The 21,652-nt window shown below is 47.9% G+C and overlaps 1 protein-coding gene, 1 long non-coding RNA gene and 2 other non-coding genes across 4 annotated transcripts; 3 read left to right on the top strand and 1 right to left on the bottom strand.

Annotated features, from left to right (window-relative positions):
* Nucleotides 1-2,377: 2,377 nt before the first annotated feature.
* On the top strand, nucleotides 2,378-9,410 carry ATP5F1B (ATP synthase F1 subunit beta). Its single transcript, XM_053296849.1, has 10 exons — nucleotides 2,378-2,557; nucleotides 4,337-4,519; nucleotides 5,241-5,415; nucleotides 6,164-6,285; nucleotides 6,569-6,753; nucleotides 7,263-7,421; nucleotides 7,792-7,914; nucleotides 8,162-8,374; nucleotides 8,599-8,800; nucleotides 9,189-9,410. The coding sequence occupies exons 1-10, from the start codon at nucleotides 2,428-2,430 to the stop codon at nucleotides 9,284-9,286; spliced, it is 1,590 nt and encodes a 529-aa protein (XP_053152824.1). The 5' UTR covers nucleotides 2,378-2,427; the 3' UTR covers nucleotides 9,287-9,410.
* LOC128348410 (small nucleolar RNA SNORD59) lies at nucleotides 4,567-4,640 on the top strand. Its single transcript, XR_008318133.1, has one exon. It is a non-coding gene; the product is annotated as a small nucleolar RNA SNORD59 (small nucleolar RNA).
* Nucleotides 6,432-6,503, top strand: LOC128348409 (small nucleolar RNA SNORD59). Its single transcript, XR_008318132.1, has one exon. It is a non-coding gene; the product is annotated as a small nucleolar RNA SNORD59 (small nucleolar RNA).
* A 6,796-nt stretch (nucleotides 9,411-16,206) lies between the features above and the next one.
* On the bottom strand, nucleotides 16,207-17,954 carry LOC128345231 (uncharacterized). The gene is made up of 2 exons (XR_008316322.1): nucleotides 17,842-17,954; nucleotides 16,207-16,772 (listed from the first exon to the last, which is right to left on the bottom strand). It is a non-coding gene; the product is annotated as an uncharacterized LOC128345231 (long non-coding RNA).
* Between the last annotated feature and the right edge of the window lie 3,698 nt (nucleotides 17,955-21,652).

Genomic DNA, 21,652 nt, shown 5'->3' on the forward strand with positions numbered 1-21,652 from the left:
CAGGCATATGAGGATTGAATGCCATTTCCTGATAAGGAAGATAGATTTGGGTGTAATCAGCATACTGATAATACCCTGCTCTAAAACGCCTGATGACCTCTCTCAGCAGTTTCATGTAGATATTAAAAAGCATTGGTGACAGAACAGATACTCTGATTTATCTGTCTGTCTGTCTGTCTATCTATCTAACATTTATATCCCGCTCTTCCTCCAAGGAGCCCAGAGCGGTGTACTACATACTTGAGTTTCTCCTCACAACAACCGTGTGAAGTAGGTTAGGCTGAGAGAGAAGTGTCTGGCCCAGAGTCACCCAGCTAGTATCATGGCTGAATGGGGATTTGAACTCGGGTCTCCCCGGTCCTAGTCCAGCACTCTAACCACTATGTGCCTTGAATTTTATCATATACTAGAAAAACAGGCATGCAGTTTGCAAGCATTCCTCCTGCACCACAAAATGGTCATTCACTCTCCCTTCACTATCCTGCAGTTTCAAATAAGATGCCTGCCCATAATTTCAAATTGATCAAGAAAATATGTGTCAGTCTGAGTGTAAGTGTACCACCAATTTAATAAATAAACTCCTATAACCTATGTATCAAAGGTTTGGAAAATCTCCCTTTAATGGATGTATGAATTGAAGAAATTCATATTGAGGAATACTTTACCAGCGGAATTTGTGTCTGCCACTCATTGGGGAAAACCACAGCAACCCCGTAAGAAAAAAAGCTGTCAGCTCTACTAGGTTGCTCTAGCTTTTCTTTCTTTTGCATTCAGTTCAGTCAGATACATTTTGAGAGCCAGAGTGGTGTAGTGGTTAGAGTGCTGGACTAGGACTGGGAGACCCGAGTTCAAATCCCCATTCAGCCATGATACTTGCTGGGTGACTTTGGGCCAGTCACTTCTCTCTAACCTACTTCACAGGGTTGTTGTGAGGAGAAACTCAAGTATGTAGTACACCGCTCAGGGCTCCTTGGAGGAAGAGCAGAATATAAATGTAAAAATAAAATAAATAAATCATTTGTTTCTTGAAGTGAAAATGATTGATACATAAATTAACATATCTCTTCCAAGTTAAAATTTATTTCTAAAAAGGAAAGCCTTCCCATACGCATAATCATGTATGGAAATATTAAAAATATAAAATGTTGCTTGGGCTTCACTCAGGCACTAAACTGAAACTCACAAATCAAACCAGGAAAGATAAACATGCCATTTTCACAGGCAGGTACTTCCAGACCACGTCCAGACTACCAGAAAAATAAAAAATCATGGAAAAATTGATTAAATTGCTAGAAAATGCAGAAAAACCCCATTGGAAAAGCACAGGGAATGATATCTTCCAACCCACTTTGACACTTTTTGAGACCAAGTCCAAACTTTCACTTAATTATGAAGAAACTAACAAGCTATTTTTTCAGCTCACTGTCAGATTTCTACGAAAATAACTTAAATCGAAAAACATGAGAATGCTTCAGTGCTGGAGATATTAATACACGATTTTTCAAAACACATAAACTCGTTCTGGATATCAACTAGCAATGAGTGAAGGGAGACCGTATGGTCATTTTGTGAGGCAAGAGAAATGCTTGCAAACTACAAGCCCGTTTTGAGAGAAAATCCAATGAGAGGAGAAAATCCAAGGCACATCTGAGTATCCGTTCAGCGCGATTCTTCGCAAAATTACTTCCTCCTAAGTATGCATAAGATTGAAGTTTCTAATGCATGTCCACGCGACGGTAAGCACTAGTGAAGTCGATGTAGTGCACCAAGCTAGGTGTGCTTAGTTCATTGAAAGCAGTGGGCTTAATAGTGTTTACAGCCTTATTCGCAAATTAACGAGCATTTATTCCGTGCTTAATTTTTTAGTGAAATCTAGAACGTCGTCGATCCCTTTTGTCAATTCCTCCTTGCTCCATTTTGGCCTTGGGCCGCTCTATGCTTCCATGCGCTGAAAACTACCAATTTGCAGGCAGCAAGGACAAACCTAGGACACGTGCGCTCACTTCTGCCTCGTCGTTGGGTAAGCACGGCGACCTTAACATTTATGCCCGGGTACCGTTCGCGAAAGGGAGGAGTTTCCCCCCCTGCTAGCCAATTATCAAGATAGTTTCCCCTGAAAGGCTTAAAGACTATCCAGTAGCTTTCGGGGAAGAAGAGCAGAAGAGATACCCACTGGGGGAGATGCGGGGGGCGGGGGAGGAGCGGTCACGTCGTCCTATGGCTGCTCCCCTTTCTCCTGAGCGACGTCGAGGCCTTTACAACCAGTGTTTCCGCCAGCAGGTGAGTGACAAAAGATATTATCCAATAGGCTTGGGAGAGTCGAACCCTCCTACCCAATAGCGGAGTCCGTTCTTACGCGCCCGCCCTTCAGGCGGAGCAGATCAAGGCTGGCGGCAGGAGCGCGCTTTCAGTCAGCCGGTGGCCGCCATGTTGGGGTTCGCGGGTCGCTGCTGCGCCTCTTCGGCCTCCTCGCTGCTGCGGGGGTTGCGGAGCGCATCGAGCCCGCTCCAGGACCTGCGGTTGCTCCGGAGCGGTGCTGCGGCAGCCGCTGAGGCCCGTGAGTGGTGGCTGCGGGGGGGAGAAAAGCTGCCCGAGGGCGGGGTCACCTTGGGGCCTGGTGGTGGTGGTAGGGGGGCCTCGGCCTGCTGGGGGGGCTTGGGGGGCGGCGGCGGCCTGCGGCGCCTCCCCCCAGTCGAGCCCCGTCCTCTCTCATGGCCTGGCTGTGCTCGCGGTGGAGTCGCGCTTCTTGCCCCGGAGCAGGCCCCTCTCCAGGCGGCGGTGGCGGCGGCAGCCGCCTCTTTCCTCGGTCTCCCCGGGAGCCAAACGCAGGAGGAGGCGGCGGCTGCCGCTGGTGCAGGGCCCGCCAAGGCCTCCCTCGCGTGGGGCTCCGGCTGCCATCTTGCGCCCCGCCGCAGCGAGCCCGCTAGCTTTCGGACTCCGAAGCAGGATAAATCGCACCTGCCGACATGTCCCCATCTCCCCATCCAGCTGAACGGGAAATCGGGGCAGGTTGGCAGGTAGGATAAACAGCGTGGCGTGTGTCGAGGTGGGAGGGCTGCTGGGCTGGGCAGAGCCCGGCCGCAGCCTCGCTCGCTGGGCGGCCTTGGACGGAAGGGAAGGGAAGAAAAGGGAAGGGGGCGCGGAGTGGCTCTCCATGGCGGGCGGGGGCCGGTGGGGGGGGGGGGAAGAAGCCCGTGAGTGTCTCCAGGGGGCTCGAGAGGGAAGGTCCTCGGAGGGGGAGGGGCCGCCCCCTTCATGGATCGCGGGGAGGATCGGGGCTCTCTGCGTTTGCCAGGGCTCATAAGCATCGCTCCCTTCCTGAAGAGTCCTCCACACACGAGATGTCGTGTCGAGTAACTTCTTATGTAAAGCCGGCGTCTGGATGAGAACTTACGCGTGTCACCTGGCCTGCATATGGATTCTGTGGGTAGAAGGCCCCTAGCTTGTAACTGGAAGCTGGCATTGGCTTGTAGGTGAGGTAGGGTTTCTGGGCAAGTCTTCATGGGCTAACAGCCCGGAGGACAAAGAGTTAGGGGTCTTGCCAGGCCTGTGGTGTTCTAGGGAGTTGGGAGGGAGTCCTTCTGAGAATACTAGTAATAGTGGTGAAGCTTCCTTCAGAGATAGTACTCTCCACTACTGATCTTCCCTGGAAATGCTTGACTCCGAGAGTGGTGTAAACATTCAAGACCTAGCTGGTGCCTTGTGTGAACATGACTTGGGAAATCCTGAAACTTTCTGCGGTAGAGTTATTTACATGTTTATACACACTTTGTGTACATGTCTGTTTTAAAAGTTGACATGGGAGCTGGCCCCCTCAAATGTAGAATACAGATTGTAATATGTGAGTTGCACATCCCTTTTGAATACAGCAGCATGTGCGGCCAATCATGTGTACATGTTACACAGGTTGTAAGTTCGAATGGGACTATAGTTCTGGAGTTCCATTGGACGAATGTATCAAGGGGGCTCATTGACAGTAGGAAGTCTGCACATTGCTGTAGTGGACCAAGATAAATAAGGGCTTCCACATGAGGAGGTTAGGCATCTGCTCTGAAGCTGTATGTTCTGAAGAGGTGAGGGAGACTGGCAGCAATCTGTGAACACCTACTCCATCTGGCTCAGACATCCTAGATGGTCTTCTGTATCTGATAAGCTCAGTGTGTTGGAACTAAAGTTCACACTCTGGAGCTACTTCTTCAGACTTGAGTGGGCTCGAGGCCAAAAGGAGGAAGCTTATTAAGCTCTTATCTGCTCACCTTGTAGGCTGGTGGGGTAGGCAGAGTGAAGATAAGTTATGGCCAGCACTGATTGATTACGGTTCTTTTTTGTTTCCTAGGCCGGAATTATGCTGCACAGACATCTCCTGCAGCCAAAGCAGGAGTCACCACTGGCCGCATTGTGGCAGTCATTGGTGCCGTGGTGGATGTTCAGTTTGATGAGGACCTGCCACCAATCCTCAATGCCCTTGAGGTGCAAGGCAGGGATACACGGCTGGTGCTGGAGGTGGCACAACACTTAGGTGAGTGTCATCAGTACATATAAAGCATAACTAGATAGCCAACACTTCCTTCCTTGATGATCAGTAAAAATGACTTTCGTTCTTCTGAACTTACTGAAGCCATAATTATGATCTGAGAAGGAAACTTAATTGGCTGCTAACTGGAACATAGTAGCATTGCTAGCCTACAAGACTGTGGACTAGCAGTATTGATCAGTCTTGTGACCCAGTCTCTTGATTGCTTATCAGTCTCCAGCAGACCTGACCTGAAACTTCAGGTGAACGCAAAAGACCCTGAGGCCACTTACTTTATGTAGCCTGACAGTTTTGATAAGACTTGGAAAACTGAAATTTTAACTTGGATTTTAAAAGTGGACAGATCAACTATGCCGTCCTTGAGTAGAAGCTCCATCTTGTTTTTAATACTTGGCTTGACCATTTGGAATGAACACTGGAGGGGGAAACCAGTGGTCCCTCTAATTTTTTTCATTTCTGTGCAGAATGAGTTTTGTTCTGGGCGGCAGTTTCAAGGCAATGTGTGTGCACATATATTCAGAATGTGGCCTTCCTGATTCAATCTGAGCAGGATCCAAAGTGAACTGAGCACACATCCAAAAACTTGTGAGCCTGAGCACACCTTAGAGGGAATGGTAGGGGAAACTGCTCTTCTGAAATGTAGTTCCACTGTTTAGATATTTATCTAGTGGAAGGGGCATCTTCTGTAATGTCTCCTTGGTTGCAGGTGAGAATACTGTTCGTACCATTGCTATGGATGGTACTGAAGGCTTGGTGAGAGGCCAGAAGGTTTTGGACTCTGGTGCACCCATCAGAATTCCTGTAGGACCTGAGACTCTTGGTAGAATCATGAATGTGATTGGAGAGCCAATCGATGAAAGAGGCCCAATAACGACCAAACAGTAAGTGAGGAATAAACAATGGGCAATCATTGCCCCTTGCATGGTGGCAAAAACACATTAACTGGCTTAACTTGAGTTTTATGAAATTGTTCCAAGTAATTTTGGCTATTAAGTTTAGATAATATAGCACTCTATAGCTTAAGAGTCTGAAAGAACTGGTGTAATTAAAATCTTGCTCTTACGCATGATAGAATGGTGTCTTGTAATTCTATTGCCATTTCTGTGAGATCTGCAGAGAACATGTAGCATTGCATTAAAACTCCTTTGTAGATCGCTGTGTCCCTCCTGTTCTTGGATCCTGGCTAAGAACAAACACAGCACTCTATTTGATGCTTTAAAAAAATCAAATTGGTGTATTTACATATGGTAGCATTGCACATTAGCATAAGCAACTAAAAACACATGTTTATACTTCCACAGGGTTCATATGATACTGTTCTATAGTGTTTAGCACTGCATAGCCAAGAATGGCTTGCAAACAGCATGGTGTAGTGGTTAGAGTGCTGGACTAGGACCGGGGAGTCCTGAGTTCAACTCCCCATTCAGCCATGAGACTTGCTGGGTGACTCTGGGCCAGTCACTTCTCTCTCAGCCTAACCTACTTCACAGAGTTGTTGTGAGGAGAAACTCAAGTATGTAGTACACCGCTCTGGGCTTCTTGGAGGAAGAGTGGGATATAAATGTAAAAATAAACACTTGATGCATGTGTAAGATGGCTGCTTAACACAAGGCTCTCTGTCTCTTGCAGGTTTGCTGCTATTCATGCTGAAGCACCAGAGTTTGTTGAGATGAGTGTTGAACAGGAAATCCTTGTCACAGGCATTAAAGTTGTGGATCTCCTTGCACCTTATGCCAAGGGTGGCAAAATTGGTAAGCTATGAGAGGGCCCACGTAGAATAAAAACCAGTCTGGGGTAGAAGGTTCATGACTACATGTCCCAAGCTCCCTCTCCAGCTACCTGGCTTCCTGTTCGTTGATAATTAACTTCATATGCCACTGAGTTGACTGGCTTGTTTCCTTCACTGATGAGTAAACTTGTGACTTTCGTTCTTCTGAGACTGCTGAAGCAATTTTTGATTCTGAGAAGGAAAGCAGGGAGTCATGATGGAGGAAGCATAATAAGACTGGGGCACTAAACAGGCTTTCTCTCCAGGTCTCTTTGGTGGTGCTGGTGTCGGCAAGACTGTATTGATCATGGAGCTGATCAACAATGTTGCCAAAGCCCATGGTGGTTACTCGGTGTTTGCTGGTGTTGGAGAACGAACCCGTGAGGGAAATGATTTGTATCATGAAATGATTGAATCTGGAGTCATCAATTTGAAGGATACCACATCTAAGGCAAGTGGGCTGGGCTGGTTAGCCAACTGGCAAGGGACTGTTCCTTAGACCCTGGAAGTGCAATATTGGTTGGCTTTAAGCCTCAAGCTTGAAGACCTGAAGTACTTTAGCTTGTCCCTAGTGGTTCTGCTTCAGGCTGGTGTCTGTAGACTTCTGAATCCCTCCAGTCTTGACAGTAGTTGCCATATTATCAGGACTAAGAAATAGGAACTGAAGAACTTGCCTTGTTGGAACAAATCTGCTGATTTTGCCATTCAGTGTAAAACAGTATCTCTATTTTGTGAGCCCTAGCTCCATGCTGTCATAAGTTGGTGTGGAAGGAGAGTGAATGGATGCTGTTTTCTGAAGCTTTGTGAAAACTAGCTAGAATAGAAACCGTGAGAAATGGCACACTTTCTGGTTTGTATTGATGCAGTAATCTTGGTGTAATGAATCTGTAATCCCATAGTAGATATTTAGAAATTACAATGCTGTGGTGTTCAAAGTCTCATCCATCTCTTATTTCTCAGGTCGCCCTTGTTTATGGACAGATGAATGAGCCACCAGGTGCTCGTGCCAGGGTTGCTCTAACTGGGTTGACTGTGGCGGAGTACTTCAGAGACCAGGAGGGTCAGGATGTACTGCTCTTCATCGACAACATTTTCCGTTTCACACAGGCTGGATCTGAGGTGAGGTTGAACGTGGTGGGTGTCTTTAAAGGTTTAAACTGATCAACCCATCTAAATGGAATAATAATAGTAGACTAATGAAGGGATATCTGTCTAAAAAGGTGTATACTGGAGTGTGCAGCCCCAAAAGGGATCCTCCCGGGTCTTTGAGTATAATATCTAAGATTGGGCTGGAAATGTTCTGCAACCCAGTAGACGCCTAGGAAGACCACCTGTTGGCTACCCTTGTCTCTGTATAGTAGCCTCTAGGTCTTGCGTCATGTACAGAAGCTTGTTCTGCCTTGCATACAAATAATGGAGTGCATGCTGCTTGTTCTTGCAAGCCACACTAGCATTGGACTGCAGGTATCATTTCTGTTTTCTCTTCCAGGTGTCTGCCTTGCTAGGCAGAATCCCCTCAGCGGTGGGGTACCAGCCTACTCTAGCAACTGATATGGGTACCATGCAGGAAAGGATCACAACAACCCGCAAGGGCTCTATCACCTCAGTGCAGGTAACTGTAAGGTCTCTCTGAGAGGAGGAGGATAAACTACTCACAAAGCTATGTTCCGTGGTCACCTACTTGTAACTCATTTCTGGAACAAAGGCAAACTGCCTGCATCCTTCTCTCTGGTCCCACCCAGTAAGGATCCAACATGGCTGCTGTTCTCTTTTATGAAAAGCCTCTGCAAAGCTGCAAGGGCATTGGAGCCACCTACATGCCTACTATGGCTGTATGGTAAACTGTCTCTCTCTTCTAGGCCATCTATGTGCCGGCTGATGACCTGACTGATCCAGCGCCTGCAACTACATTTGCCCACTTGGATGCTACGACTGTGTTGTCTCGTGCAATTGCTGAACTGGGCATTTATCCAGCAGTGGACCCTCTGGACTCCACCTCACGTATCATGGATCCCAATATTGTAGGCCAGGAGCATTATGATGTGGCCCGTGGAGTGCAGAAAATTCTACAGGTGGGCTGGTGGAGAACATGGTTATAAATAACCCCTGGCTAAAAGCATAAAGCCATTTTTGGTAGGGATTTTTAAGCACTGCAGTAAGGAACCTCTCCCATCTGTGGGCTTTCAGGCTAGTCTGAGTGACTGCCCAGAAGCCAACATGTGGAAGAGCTGGTGCATGACTGTCTGCTGGAGGGCAGCCTTGCTGTCTGCTTACGTGCCTGTTTTCCTCTTTCTAGGACTACAAGTCCCTCCAGGACATCATTGCTATTCTGGGTATGGATGAGTTGTCTGAAGAGGATAAGCTGACTGTGGCCCGAGCCCGTAAGATTCAGAGATTTCTGTCCCAGCCCTTCCAAGTGGCTGAAGTCTTCACTGGCCATGCAGGCAAGCTGGTGCCACTGAAGGAAACCATCAAGGGCTTCCAGCAGATTTTGACAGGTATTCCAGTCTTGCAATAGCTCCTAGTTGCTGCCCGTTCCAGTAGGATGTTAGGTGTTCCTGCTGCCCAAAGTAGAGGGCATCAGAGGATCAAGGAGCTTCTCCGGATGTCATGACAGCCACCATTTACTAAGTCAGAATGTATTGGTGCGTAGCCTTTAGCCACTTCTGGGTCTCACACACTTGCACCCAAATACATGGAAGCATTGTTGTGGGATGCAGTAAAATTCCCTCTTGATGAACTTGCAGGTGGTTACAGTCAGATAGGGAGTTGCCATGTGCCCTTTGCTAGGATATACAGCATGCAAGAGAACCATCTGGCAACATGCTTCTCTTATAAATATGCTAACTTGCTGCTTTGCTTCAATTCTTGTACCCTTCTTTGCAGGAGATTATGACCACCTCCCAGAGCAGGCTTTCTACATGGTGGGACCCATTGAGGAAGCTGTGGCAAAAGCTGAGAAGCTAGCTGAAGAGCATTCGTGAGTCTACAGTTGCAGAGGCTCCTGTATCAAAATCTCCATTGGTTCATATTGTTCCAGTCGCAGCTGGGAAGTCACGTAACATGTCCACAAAATATTTAAAGTGTTCATTAAAACTTCTGATCGGATGTGAAGTGGTCGGTGTTTTGATTAGGGCTAAAGGAGGGAAGAGGAGTCTATTGCTGGCATTCCAAGGTTGGCAAAAGGATTCTCATTGCCAAGTATTAGAAGCTGCTATTGTGACTCTTAATCCTAACATGGTACTCTCCCAACATGTTCTGCAGAGTGGTATTACAGGAAAATCATGCTGTGTTGTGTGTATGTATGTATTGTTGTAGAAAGCACTGATTGATTTTCTATACCACCCTTCCAATAATGGCTCAGGGCGGTATACAGAGGAGTAATAAATAAATAAGATGGATCCCTGTCCCCAAAGGGCTCACAATCTAAAAAGAAACATAAGATAGACACCAGCAACAGTCACTGGAGATACTGTGTTGGGGGTGGGTAGGGAAACACTGATTCTCTCATTCATCCTTAACTGTTTGCTTTCCAGTTGGAACAGACTCAGTAGAAAAACTTCAGCCCTGCTCATTCACAGGTTAACCTGCTGGCATGTAGCCACCCACCTCATTTGCAAATGGAACCCCTTTGCAGAAGCAGGACTATGCGTTGTCTTAGACTTCAACAGTGCTTCTTCCTGTTGCACCCCATTCCTTCAAGTAATGCTGCTGCCTTCTAAGGCTTCAAGGCTAGCAGATAATCTGGCCAGATGAAGGGAAGAGTTAATGCCATACTCCTGTATGTCTGAAACCAACTGAGTAGTAAAGCATTCTTTTTTTAAAATATCCAGTTTTTGGTATTGGTGTTCAAATGTTAGGGAGGCTAAAAGAACTTAGGGCCTTAGTCGTGATGGAAGTAATGGCATGCCTTTGTCTGCTGGTCCCCGTTTGTTGCAAGCTTACATCTGGAAGCTGAGGGAAGGGAAAAACACAAGGCAGGGTAGGGCTAAATACCCTACCCACTCTTGATCTATAAATTGGACCCATTGCTTTGTAGCAAATCTGTTTCTAGAAACATTCACTGTTGAACAGCTTGGTGTAGTCCTAAGACCAGTGATGACTATGGTTGAAACAAGCTTCTGATGCGCTGTACCTACCTATTTTGAGCCACCAGCCATCTCCTCTCTGTTTCCAGTACTTGACATTATCTTGCTTCTGAAAATGAAGGCGCAATCTTCAGCTGAATAAGTCTTATACACTTAAACCACTTAAAGGTCTGTAGCATTGTTTCCACTCTTGAAACCTGGCTATGTTATCTTCTCTCTCAAGGAAGAGCCTCTGAAGGCTCTAGCCCTGTTTGCAACACCACCAGTGCAAGTCTTCCATGCCATTGCACCCTCTATGAATACCAGAACAGCCTGATGTCGCCAGGATATGTTCACACACTTTAACATGCCTCCTGCAAAGCAGTGCAAACCACAAACTTGGGTAAAACGTACAATCTCCCTCTACACCATGGCTAGGTTTCTAATGCCTCTATTCTTTATTGAGCAGCTTTATACTGAGTGGAAACACCAAATGTTTAAAAGGAAAGCGGAGAAGAGAGAGGGGCATATGTTTATACCAAATATGGCCACATGGATAAATGTATTAAATGCATGATTAAAATTTTGGTCTGATGTAGGTTTGAAGGGGATCACTTTTGCTTTCAAATGTAGAAGGTGTTAAAAGTATTGGGTTAACCTAGTAATCTCACTTTCAACTTGTTCTGACTCCTCAACCTCTCCCAGGCAGCAATTTTGCCTGAGCCTTTTAAATGTGGTGGGACACTTAGCCTCTTGTGCTCTCGCAGTAGGGCTAGGAATGACCCCACTCCAAAGCTTGGGACACCTGCTTGCAAGTAAGTATAGACAATTCTGACCTGAGTGAGCCAATGATCTGACTTGGTAAAAAGCAGCTTCATGTGTTCAAGTGGCAGGGATGGCCCTTCTGAGGCAACTGCCTCAGGCACGGCTGTGGGGAGCAGTGTAGCGTGTGGTAAAAGCATGCTGAAGTCCCCTTCTGCCAGGCTTGGTGGCATAGTGTGAGTACTTGTGTGTTGTGTTGCCACCACTGCCTCAGCAGCATGGCCTGAAAACACCTGTCTGCAAGTGTGGGGCGGCAGTGGGGACAGGATCTTACTGTCCTGCATCTCAGGCAGCAGAATGTCCTGGACCACCCCCTCATAGAAATGTTCAGGGCTGAATTGGAATGCTTTTGCGTGCATTAGCCCTGCTCTGCAGTTAGGAGAGAATGCAGACTGGAGTGGAGGTGGCTTGCCCCTAGACAAATGGACTTGTACGTTTTCAGCCATAGTATTAACAGAAAGAACGTAGTGAAAGAAGCATGCAAAGGATGGAACAAAAACTCGGTTCAGTGAGGCTTTCATCAACAAGGAAAGGTCAAAGCCAACTACATTGAGCTTGGCCCATATGTCCAAGCAAGCTAGTCTTGGGGAAGGAGAACTGGATTTGCTGTAGCAAACATGAATTGTCCCTTTTTTAAAGCAGGGTCTGCCCTGGTTTGCATTTAGATGGGCGACTACATGTGAGCACGGTAAGACATTCCTTGAGGGGATGGGGCAGTAGCTCAGCAGAAGAGCCCTGACTTGCATGCAGAAGGTCCCAAGTTCCCTCCCTCCTAGCCTGACATCTTGGAGAGCTGCTGCTAGTCGGTGTAGACAATACTGAGCTAGATGTATTACAAGTCTGACTTGGTATAAGGCAGCTTCCTATGACTTTGGAAGTCCGTTCCAGAAGTAGTGGTGGGCCTCAGCTCCACTGTTCCCTTTAAGGCATGCACATGTGCTTGCGCTCACAAGTTTTTTGATGTCCACTCAATAAATTTTTAAATCCCACTCAGGTTGGATCGGGAAGGCCCCACTCTGAATGCACACGCACACACACTGCCTTGATACTGCCGCCAAGAACGGCATTGGCCAGATTTTGTGACTATATCAGTGCCAGGGGCTTTGAGTGTCTCTACCATACCCACCACATGACACTACCTTGCTTTGATGGGAGAGAGGTATGGAAGAAGAGATAGCATCTAACTGCTGTTCCCTTTGCCACTAGAACAGGAAATAGAAACTAGGAGTCCAGCTCAGCTGCTTAGACTTTTTCAAAGTCCTGGTAACTGAATCCTGAATACCAGTCTCTTAACTACATCTACTGCCCCACAGCCATTTCTGTCCCTCAACAACAATCTTCGTAGAGTTGCAGGGTCTCTCCTGTGTTCCTCTGCTTTTAAGAGCTGCCTAACGGGAAAATTAAGTGCTTATGCTGGCAGAAACATTGGGAATCTCTGTCCCTTTCATGCAGCTAGACACAGCTCCATTTAAAGATGCTGACATTAATAAGCTTTGTTGCACTGGAAAGAGTAGGAATCAATAATGCTACCAATGGTAGCCGTGAAATGCAAGTAATGTAGGATTAATTCAGCTGAAGCCCTAGGGAATCTGTGATCAGTATCTGCTCTGTTTCTGTCTACAGAGGGGGTGGCAGGTTGTAGACTCTCCTGACACCATTTCAGAAACACAAAACAGCCATTTGCTGGGCTGAGCTTACTTTTTAATAACTATTTACTGAGCAGATGGGGCTTTTGTTTGCATGGTCCTAGCTTAATGTGCCCCCTGGTGGCTAAAAAGATGCATCACTATCACTTTGGTTGCTCAACTCCTCCAATACAAGAGCATGGCTGGATTGGTACCCTGGGCAGGTTTTCTCAGACCATATACACGAGTCAGGGTTGCACAACTCCAGCCTTCCAGCTGCTTGGACTAGGACTCCCATCATCCTCAGCTGTAGTGCTCAACAGTCAGGGATGAAGGGAGTTGTAGTCCAGCATCTGCAGGAGGTCCAAAGTTGTGCAGCTCTGCACAAACTCCTACAGTGCACAACCTTATCATCCTAATCTTGCTTCCTACAAATCAGACTTCCTTCCAAACACATGCATACATCTAATACTGGAATCTTTGCATACATATATTCTGCACAGGGCTGCCACGTCAAATGTAGCCCCGACTGCAGCAGGAACCATTATGCAAAAGCACTTGGTGATTTTAAAGAAGTGGGGCTTCTGTCTGTCAATCTATATAGCCTGTGAAAACACAGTTCTCTACAAAATGTTGTGTCCTGGTCCAGCCTATCATGCATCATGCCAGCGCCAAGTTTGGGTTAAGGAATGCTTCTGGGCTCCATTTGCCTCTCGAGTGTGAGCGCTGTCTGCTGCAAGATATATGGGGATGGGGCCATAGCTCAGTGGCAGGCAGGAAGTCCTAGGTTCACTCCCTGGCATCTTCAGATAGACACTGAGCTAGCGGATCAACAATCTGACTCAGTCTAAGGCAGCTTCCTATGAAAAATAATTAACTCTAGACTAGATAGGAAGATGTATGCAGTTTGATTAATTTGGGCCGCCTTTTAAACTGATCAGAAGTTTTAAAAATGGATGGATCAGTCAAATTGTATAGCCCTACACAGCAGAGAGCTCAAGCCCTGGCTAACTGATCTCCGGGCTCACAAAAAAGGGGAAATGGGGTGGTTCAATTTTTAGGAAAGGGGCAGAGGCCGGGAATGGGATCCCATGAAAAATAGGCCAACTGACTCTTTGATTGCTATATATATATACCCTGGAAGATTATCTCATTTCGGATCATCATAAAGCAATATCAGAAATGTTGGCAGCATGATAGCTATGAGAATACAAGCCAACATTAACAGTTTGGGCCCAGGATGCCTGCTCCCAAGGGTTACTGTTCGCTTGACGAGGTCATCTGAGGGGGCTCTGCTCCGGGTGCTGACAATGAAGGAGGCTCAGTTGTCGTGCACACGGGACAGGGCCTTCTCTGTTGCTGCCCCCAGACTCTGGAATGCTCTCCCGGTGGCTATTCGCTCCTCGGTCTCCATCACAGCTTTTAGAAAGAATGTAAAATCTTGGCTTTTTGCCCAGGCATTTATTTGATTCTCTGCTGCTGCTCTTTATACTCTGTATTGCTTTTATGCTTTTGTTTTAAATTTTTAATCAGATTTGTTTAATATTTTTCACTTAATATTTTAATTGTGTCTTTTTTACCATCTTGTGTTTAAATTTTTGCTGTAAACCGCCTTGGGATTCTTTAATGAAAGGCGGTATATAAATTTAAGAATCAATCAATCAATTAAATTATAAATGATCAAAGGTAATCATTCTGGGTTTCTTGCTGTATATCCAGTTCCTCTGCATCTTGCTTGTTTAGTTGTGTATTATCTTGTTATGAGTTTTAATTTGCAGTATTATACACCATGTAATCGAATCAAGACAAAAAAAAATACACGGGGTTCACGGAATCAAGAAAGGAGAGCAAAAAAACCCCCCGTGAACAAAAAATGAATAAACCAACTCTCAACACACGAGGAAACAATCAAACTGATGTAGAATATGTAACAACTAGCTGACCCCGCACAGAGCATCTGTGCAGTTGTGTACTGAGCCTGTAACATCCCACGCAGCTCGCTCCCTCGCTCTCCCCCGCAGCTCGCTCCCTCGCTCTCCCCCCGCAGCTCGCTCCCTCGCTCTCCCCCCGCAGCTCGCTCCCTCGCTCTCCCCCCGCAGCTCGCTCCCTCGCTCTCCCCCCGCAGCTCGCTCCCTCGCTCTCCCCCCGCAGCTCGCTCCCTCGCTCTCCCCCCCGCAGCTCGCTCCCTCGCTCTCCCCCTGCAGCTCGCTCCCTCGCTCTCCCCTGCTGCTCACTCGCTCGCTCTCCCCCCTGCAGCTCGCTCGCTCGCTCTCCCCCGCTGCTCGCTCGCTCGCTCTCCCCCGCTGCTCGCTCGCTCGCTCTCCCCTCTGCAGCTCGCTCGCTCGCTCCCCCTGCTCACTTGCTCACTCCCCACACACACAGCTCTCCCCATTGGGCGAGCCAGGGCTAGGCCATCCCGCCACCACCTCCCACCTCCTCCACTCGGCTAGTAGAGCTTTGCCCGCCGTCTGCCCACCTCCTCGCCACCGCCATTATTTCTCCCTGCCACCGCCTCCTCTTCCTGGCGGGCGGGGCTTCGCCCACCATCCACCCACCTCTCCTGGCCGGAGGGGCTTCGCCTGCCGGTCTTCCACCTCTGCATCCTGGCCACCGCCATTATTTCTCTCCACTTCAGTGCTGGAACTCTTGCACGCTCAAGAGCAGGGTTTCTCAACGTGTGGGTCCTCAGATGTTATTGGACTTCAACTCCCATAATCCCCAGCCCCTGTGGCCTTTGGTTGGGGATTATGGGAGTTGAAGTCCAATTACATCTGGGGACCCAAACATTGAGAATCCCTGCTCTAGAGCATCTGCGCGTTAGTACTTGATTGCTCCCCTCACCTCAGAGATCTCACCACCCTCACCTGGTCTGCACTCCTGCTCCTCCTCCATCCCGTTGCTTCCATCCTCCTCACCCTTCTTGGTCATGGCTGCAGCATTGCTGCTGCCTGTTAGCCAAGCTGCAGCCCGCTATCCCCAGAGACCTCCTCACCCAAGCCCTGCTCCTGCTCCTCCCCACAGGAGCAGCAGCAGTGATTGACCGGGTAGTTCCTCGCTGCTGCCGCCACCATGGCCGCTCATTCCCCTCAGGCCGCTGACAGGCCCAGGCCCAGGCCCGTCCCTTGCCTGCCTGCCTCCCTCCGCCAATGGCCTTGGTAGCCCCAAACAGCAGCAGTGGTTGCCTGGGCCCTTCCTTGCTGCCAATGCCGCCATGGCCACTCATTCCCCTGTCAGGCTGCTGACAGGCTCAGGCCCGTCCCTTGCCCTTCCTGCTGTCTCTCTTCCCCCTCCCTTCTTTCTCTCTCTCTCTCTCTCTTCCACTCAGAGGCATAACTATAGGGGGGCAGGCCCCGGGCGCCATCTTTTCGGGTCACATGGGGGGCACCGCCATAACCAAAAAAAAAATTTTTTTTAATTTAATACAAATTTCTCCTGCTCAGTGCAGCAGCGCTGGAGCAGTCAAGGGAGTGCATCGGCGGTCCCTTCCGTGCCACCCGCGCGCCCCCCCCCATTGCTTTGCTGGTGGCCAGTCAGTGGCCTGGCTTGGCGGCGGGCGCTGCGGCGGGCGCCTTTCATGCTGCTCACTGCGCCTGCCCTTGGCTGAGGCTCGCTCGCTCCGTCGCTCGCTTAGTCTAGAACAGCCAGAAAGAGGCCCTCTAGTGGCTTGCCAGCCAGAGGGTCTCTAGTCAGTGACGCACACACACGCGCGACTCGGCCAGCGTGCCAAGTCGTGCTGCGCATGCGTGCGGTGCGTCCGTCCTCCTCTGTTTGCCTGCACGTGGTGGCGCGGTCGCGGTCGCGGAGGAAAGCGTGGTTGCTGGGGCTGGGGCTGCACTGCAGCAGGCGTAGGCAGGACGACGAGGACACACACGGACACCCGGCACGGAAGAAAGGATTCGGCAGCGGGCGGGTAGAAGCAGCAGACCAAGTGTCAGGGTGAGAATGAGTTGCAAAAACTACAGAAGCCACATGTGGAAAAAAAAAACCATATTAAAGAATCAGGCTTTTATTTAGCAGCCCAACTATGGTCTCAGGTGCCTAACAGGTGTTAATGTTTGCATTATACGCTCCTCTCTCCACCCCAAAAGAAAGAAAAACAATCATAAAGATTCTTTGGCACTCAATCTTAAATGCATGCATGTATATGGAACTGAGAGTCAATTCCCACAGCCTGGGTAGTACAGCAGTGTGAGTTGACTCAAGCAGTGTAACATAGCTGCCTGTGCATTGTTACAAGGTGTTTCAAGAGAGTTTTACCATGAGCTCTGCTTGCTGGCATGCTCGTTTTTGCACTGTGAAAGCTTGCCTTGTGATCTCAGTTTACGCTGAAGTGCTCCTATAACAGCTCCATCTCAGAAAAACCTGCAGTGTTAGCTTTAACAAGTGCCTGTGGTATCCTGCTAAAGACACAAAGTTTGGCAAGAAAAATGGGGGAGGGGGTTATATGCCAGGACCTTTGGAGATTGTCTCTTGCTTGTGAGGAAAAACCTAAGTATAATGTGGTGTGTATCATCAATCATTGCATCATAATTCTGTTGTTTGAGATACAGGCCAACTCCACAGGGCTGTTGCTTGTGAGGAAAAACCTAAGTATAATGTGGTGTGTATCATCAATCATTGCATCATAATTCTGTTCTTTGAGATACAGGCCAACTCCACAGGGTTGTTGCTTGTGAGGAAAAACCTAAGTATGTAGTGCACCACTCTGGGCTACTTGGAGGGAGAGTTTGCATTTTTGGTTATTTACCGTATTTTTGGTTATTTATCGCATTTTGAAATTTTTGGTAATTTTTGTATTTTTTAAAATTTTTAAAATAAAAGTTTTCTGAAACATGTGTGTCAGTCAGATGTATGCTGTGGGGGCGGGGGGGGGGGCACGGTGGGGGGGTGCAATTTCAGTGCTTGCCCCGGGCGCCGTTTTCCCTAGTTACGCCTCTGCTTCCACTCGCTCTTCTCCACTCTTTCTTTCTTCCCCCTCCCTTCCTGTTTTTTCTCCCTCCCTCCCTGAGTTAACAGATTTTGTACTTTTACACAACGGCATCCTCCTTCTCCTGAAGGGGCTCTTTCCTCCCTCAGGACCTGTCTTTTTGCAGACCCCTGCCTGCTCTCCTTCTATATCCAGAACATCTCCCGACCAGTAACAGCTGCATTCCAACTGACCTTAACCATCACAGGCCCCTCCTCCTTATCTGCATAGGGAATCCCCACTGCCCAATCACCATCATGCTTCTGCTCTCACAGGCTCCTTCTCCCTATCTGCATATGGAATCCCCACTGCCCAGTCAGGTGCTTCTGCTTGCAAAGTCAGCCAATCACCTCCTTCCTAATACGTATATAGAAGATCACCCTTATGAAATTGACAAAGCCGCCTGGCCAATTGTAAGACACTTATAACACATACAAAAATTAAATAACATGGAAAACAACATACAGGACCAATAAATGTACAAAACGACAAAGAATAGAAAACTGATAAATGATATATATAGGTATCCAGGCAGAATCCAAGATGTCTTCAGGATAAGGAAATGTGATAAGTACATACAGTTCCGGTCATAAGTCCCCAAGTCAGAAAAAAGCAAGCAACATGCTCTGTGAAATGTTGTAAGTACATGCAGTTCGGATCATAAGTCCTTAATTCAGAAAAAAGCACGCGACATGCTCTGTGATGAATGATGGTAGATGACAAATCAAACAAGGGAGAGTACACTACAGCCATCCCGGGATAAATAGCTGTTTCGCAAGGTGCTTCATCAGGGGCTGTTTCCCACTGATACAAGATGAAGGTTGAGTAACATTACTATACATTCAAACTTTTCCAAGCATGTTAAAGCCTCAGGGTTAACTGATTTACTAAATGGATTGATCAAAAAAAATGGGCTGGCCCCTCGACAGCTGGCTTGCTGCCCTGAGATTTAATGTCTTGACCAGGAGACCGGGGGTGGGGGGAGAGAGAGGCTGTAGTAGTAGAGTTCATGCTTTACTTGCATATGGTCTCAGATTCAATCCCCAGCATTGCTAGGTATTGCTGGGAAAAACCCCTGTCTGAAACCATGGAGAGCCACTGCTAGTCAGTGTAGCTAATACTGATATTGAGGGACCAATAGTCTGACTCTGTAGGAGGGAACTGCATACACTCATGTGAGGCTACAAACCTGAAACAGTGTGTGGTGTCTATCCATCCATCCATCCATCCATCTACACACACACACATACATATGGATGAAATGTTTTCCCCCAATTGCAGCACAAATGCAAAAACTGAATCCAGCATCCTGAGCATCAGAAATCTCTTCATTTTAATTGCCCTTTTAAATATTGGTCCAGAGCTCTCATTTTGAAATAAACATTTATCGTCTGTAAGGCTGCAATTATAGGCTTGAAAATGTGTGCTTAACACCTAGAGAAATCTCAGAGGAGGGGAGTGAGTAGGATTTCCAGTATGGTCATATAGAGCTCTTTTTTCCTCCCCATGAGTAGCAGAGCATAACCTTCTGCAAAACAGGAGAACATATGCATCTTTGTACAATGGATGCATAATACTTGACACATCAGAACTGCCTTGCTTCTGCAAAGCTCAAAAGCAGGAATAGAGACAGCCGCCCTCCCCTGTTGATTATCCCCAGTATCTGATACTGAAAGGTATGCTGCCTCTGAATATGGAAGTTTCATCCAGCTGTCATTGCTTATAAAACTCAATAGGCCTGTCATCTATACATGTGTCTAATCCAGGAGTTCTCAAACTTGGGTCCCCATGTGTTGGACTACAATTCCCTTCATCCCCAGTCACAATGCCTGAAGTGGCTAGGGGATGACAGGAGCCGTACACTCCTCCACCAGCATCTGGGGACTCAAGCTTGAGAAACCCTGACTCACCATTTTCCAGAGCCATTTGAATGTGGCCATCACGACATCGTCCCATAATAACTAATTCCACAAGTCAATTATGCTTTGTGTGAAGAAGTACTTCTTTTCGTCTATTCTTGACTGGGGTGGCCCTGAGCTCTTCTATTAAAACTGAGGGAGGACCATTTTATAAACCTCTTATCATCTCTCTCTCTTTCCCCCCCCTAAACAAAAAAGGCCCGCATATGCTCTAGCCTTTCCTTGTACATTCCAATTGCCCTTTTGAAAACTGCTGCAGATTTCATGGGATGTTGGTGCCGATTTTTCCCGTCTCTTAGCCCTGTCTATAATAGCCAGTGAAGAATCAACATTGCCTGTGGCCGTGTTTGTGTCCGAGAGCGGCCTGCTAGATGCAAACCCTTTTTGCTCTGTTAAAAGGACCGGACGGTTTCTACAGCTCTTCAAGCTCCCTCTTCCTGCGTCTGAAGCCACTTTGCTGGAGTGGCTGCTAACCATCAGGGCAGCCTGAGCCGACAGCCCCACTCCGTCACTGGAGATGCCTGCTCGATTAGGGAAGGGAGCGCCTTGCCACATGCCTCCCGTTCCGCCTCCACTCCCCTTTAATTAGCAAGATGATGAGGCCTGTGTGATGCCGATCAATGGGAAGAGGTCAGAGTGCTCGGTCTCCTGTGCAGCAGAACAGAAAAAGCAACGTCTGGGTTTTTCCTTGCCAGCTCTGACTTGCGTTGTCTCGTCTGCTGCTGAGCACTGGAAGGAAAACAAGAGAAGAAAGCCCCCTCTGCTAATCACGCTCTCCCTTGTCAAAGAAGAGGTGGCACAAGGGCGGGGAGTAGGAAGGGAATGATGCTTAGCTGTAGGCACCATGTTCCTGGCTGCTGCTGCTGCTGCTGCTGTTCCAGCTCGAGCTCTTTTCCTGTCCTAGGTGGACATTACATTTGGCTCTTCCCCCTACACATACACCTTCCTGTAGGGCCATGATGATGATGCATCTTCCTCCAGGGTTTTCCTGACTGCAGCCCCCTTTCCTTGTTTTGTCCAGCGGGATGGAGCTATGGGAAGGGGCTGTAGCCAGGGTGGGACACGAGCCGAACCCCACCCCCTTCCTCCAGGCCTTTGGGACAACAGAGTGGAAAGGGAATTCTGTTCCCTCCCCTGAGCAGCCTCCCCGCCCCCGCTCCCGCCCGCCAGTGAATGGATGTGTTTGTTCCATTCACATCTATGGAGGGGAAAGGGGACGAGATTAGGAAAAACTGGGGAGCACAACTGTCCCCAAATGCCAGGCCCTGGGGTATGGAGCTATGTATCTGTTTATTATTCATTTACAGTGTGTATATCCTGCCCCTCCAGCAGACTGCTGCTCGGGGTGGCTTACAATAAAAGCATTGATTGATTGATGAAGTGCCATCAAGTGGGTGTCGACTCTTAGGGACCACAGAGATAGATTCATAAAAGCATACAAACTTACAATCCATGATTTTTTTTAAAAAAAGACACACAATAAAATGCAATGAATCATCCTAAAAACAAACAAAAGAGAGCAGATAATACAAGACAAGGAGAAGATGTCTTATACCCTAGGGCCAGGATTAAAATGAGATGACCATCTCAGTCAGTCTTTAAAAGCTTCTTATAAAAAGGACTGTTTTACGGTTCTTTTTAAAACTAAGCCAAGAGGGAGACTGATGGACTCTCCTTTTAGGGATTTCCTGATTAGCCAGGAATCCCTGGAGTGCTGCTACCTGCAGCAGCAGCAGCAGCAGCAGCCTTTACTGCAAAGGAGGGAGATGCAATTCCAACCCACCCCACCCCCATCCCCGCAAAGCTGGAAACCCAGTTTTCATCTGCTGCCTGCAGAGATTTAGCAGGCAAGTTCCTCGGCATGTACTCTTCCATGGAGCGTACATACATTGGTTTTTGTTAACGGCTTCAAACTCTACACAGAGTCTGTGGTTGATTCTAGTCACTCTGT

The sequence above is a fragment of the Hemicordylus capensis genome, chromosome 2 (genome assembly GCF_027244095.1).
Source record: "Hemicordylus capensis ecotype Gifberg chromosome 2, rHemCap1.1.pri, whole genome shotgun sequence".
NCBI lineage: Eukaryota > Metazoa > Chordata > Lepidosauria > Squamata > Cordylidae > Hemicordylus > Hemicordylus capensis.

What these genes read in the sequence shown, in the direction of transcription:
- ATP5F1B (XM_053296849.1), top strand. Translation starts at nt 2,428, where the DNA reads ATGTTGGGGTTCGCGGGTCGCTGCTGCGCCTCTTCGGCCTCCTCGCTG. An exon ending in TCACACAGGCTGGATCTGAG is followed by an intron (nt 7,422 to 7,791) that starts GTGAGGTTGAAC and finishes TTTCTCTTCCAG; the next exon opens with GTGTCTGCCTTGCTAGGCAG. An exon ending in CTTCCAGCAGATTTTGACAG is followed by an intron (nt 8,801 to 9,188) that starts GTATTCCAGTCT and finishes CCTTCTTTGCAG; the next exon opens with GAGATTATGACCACCTCCCA.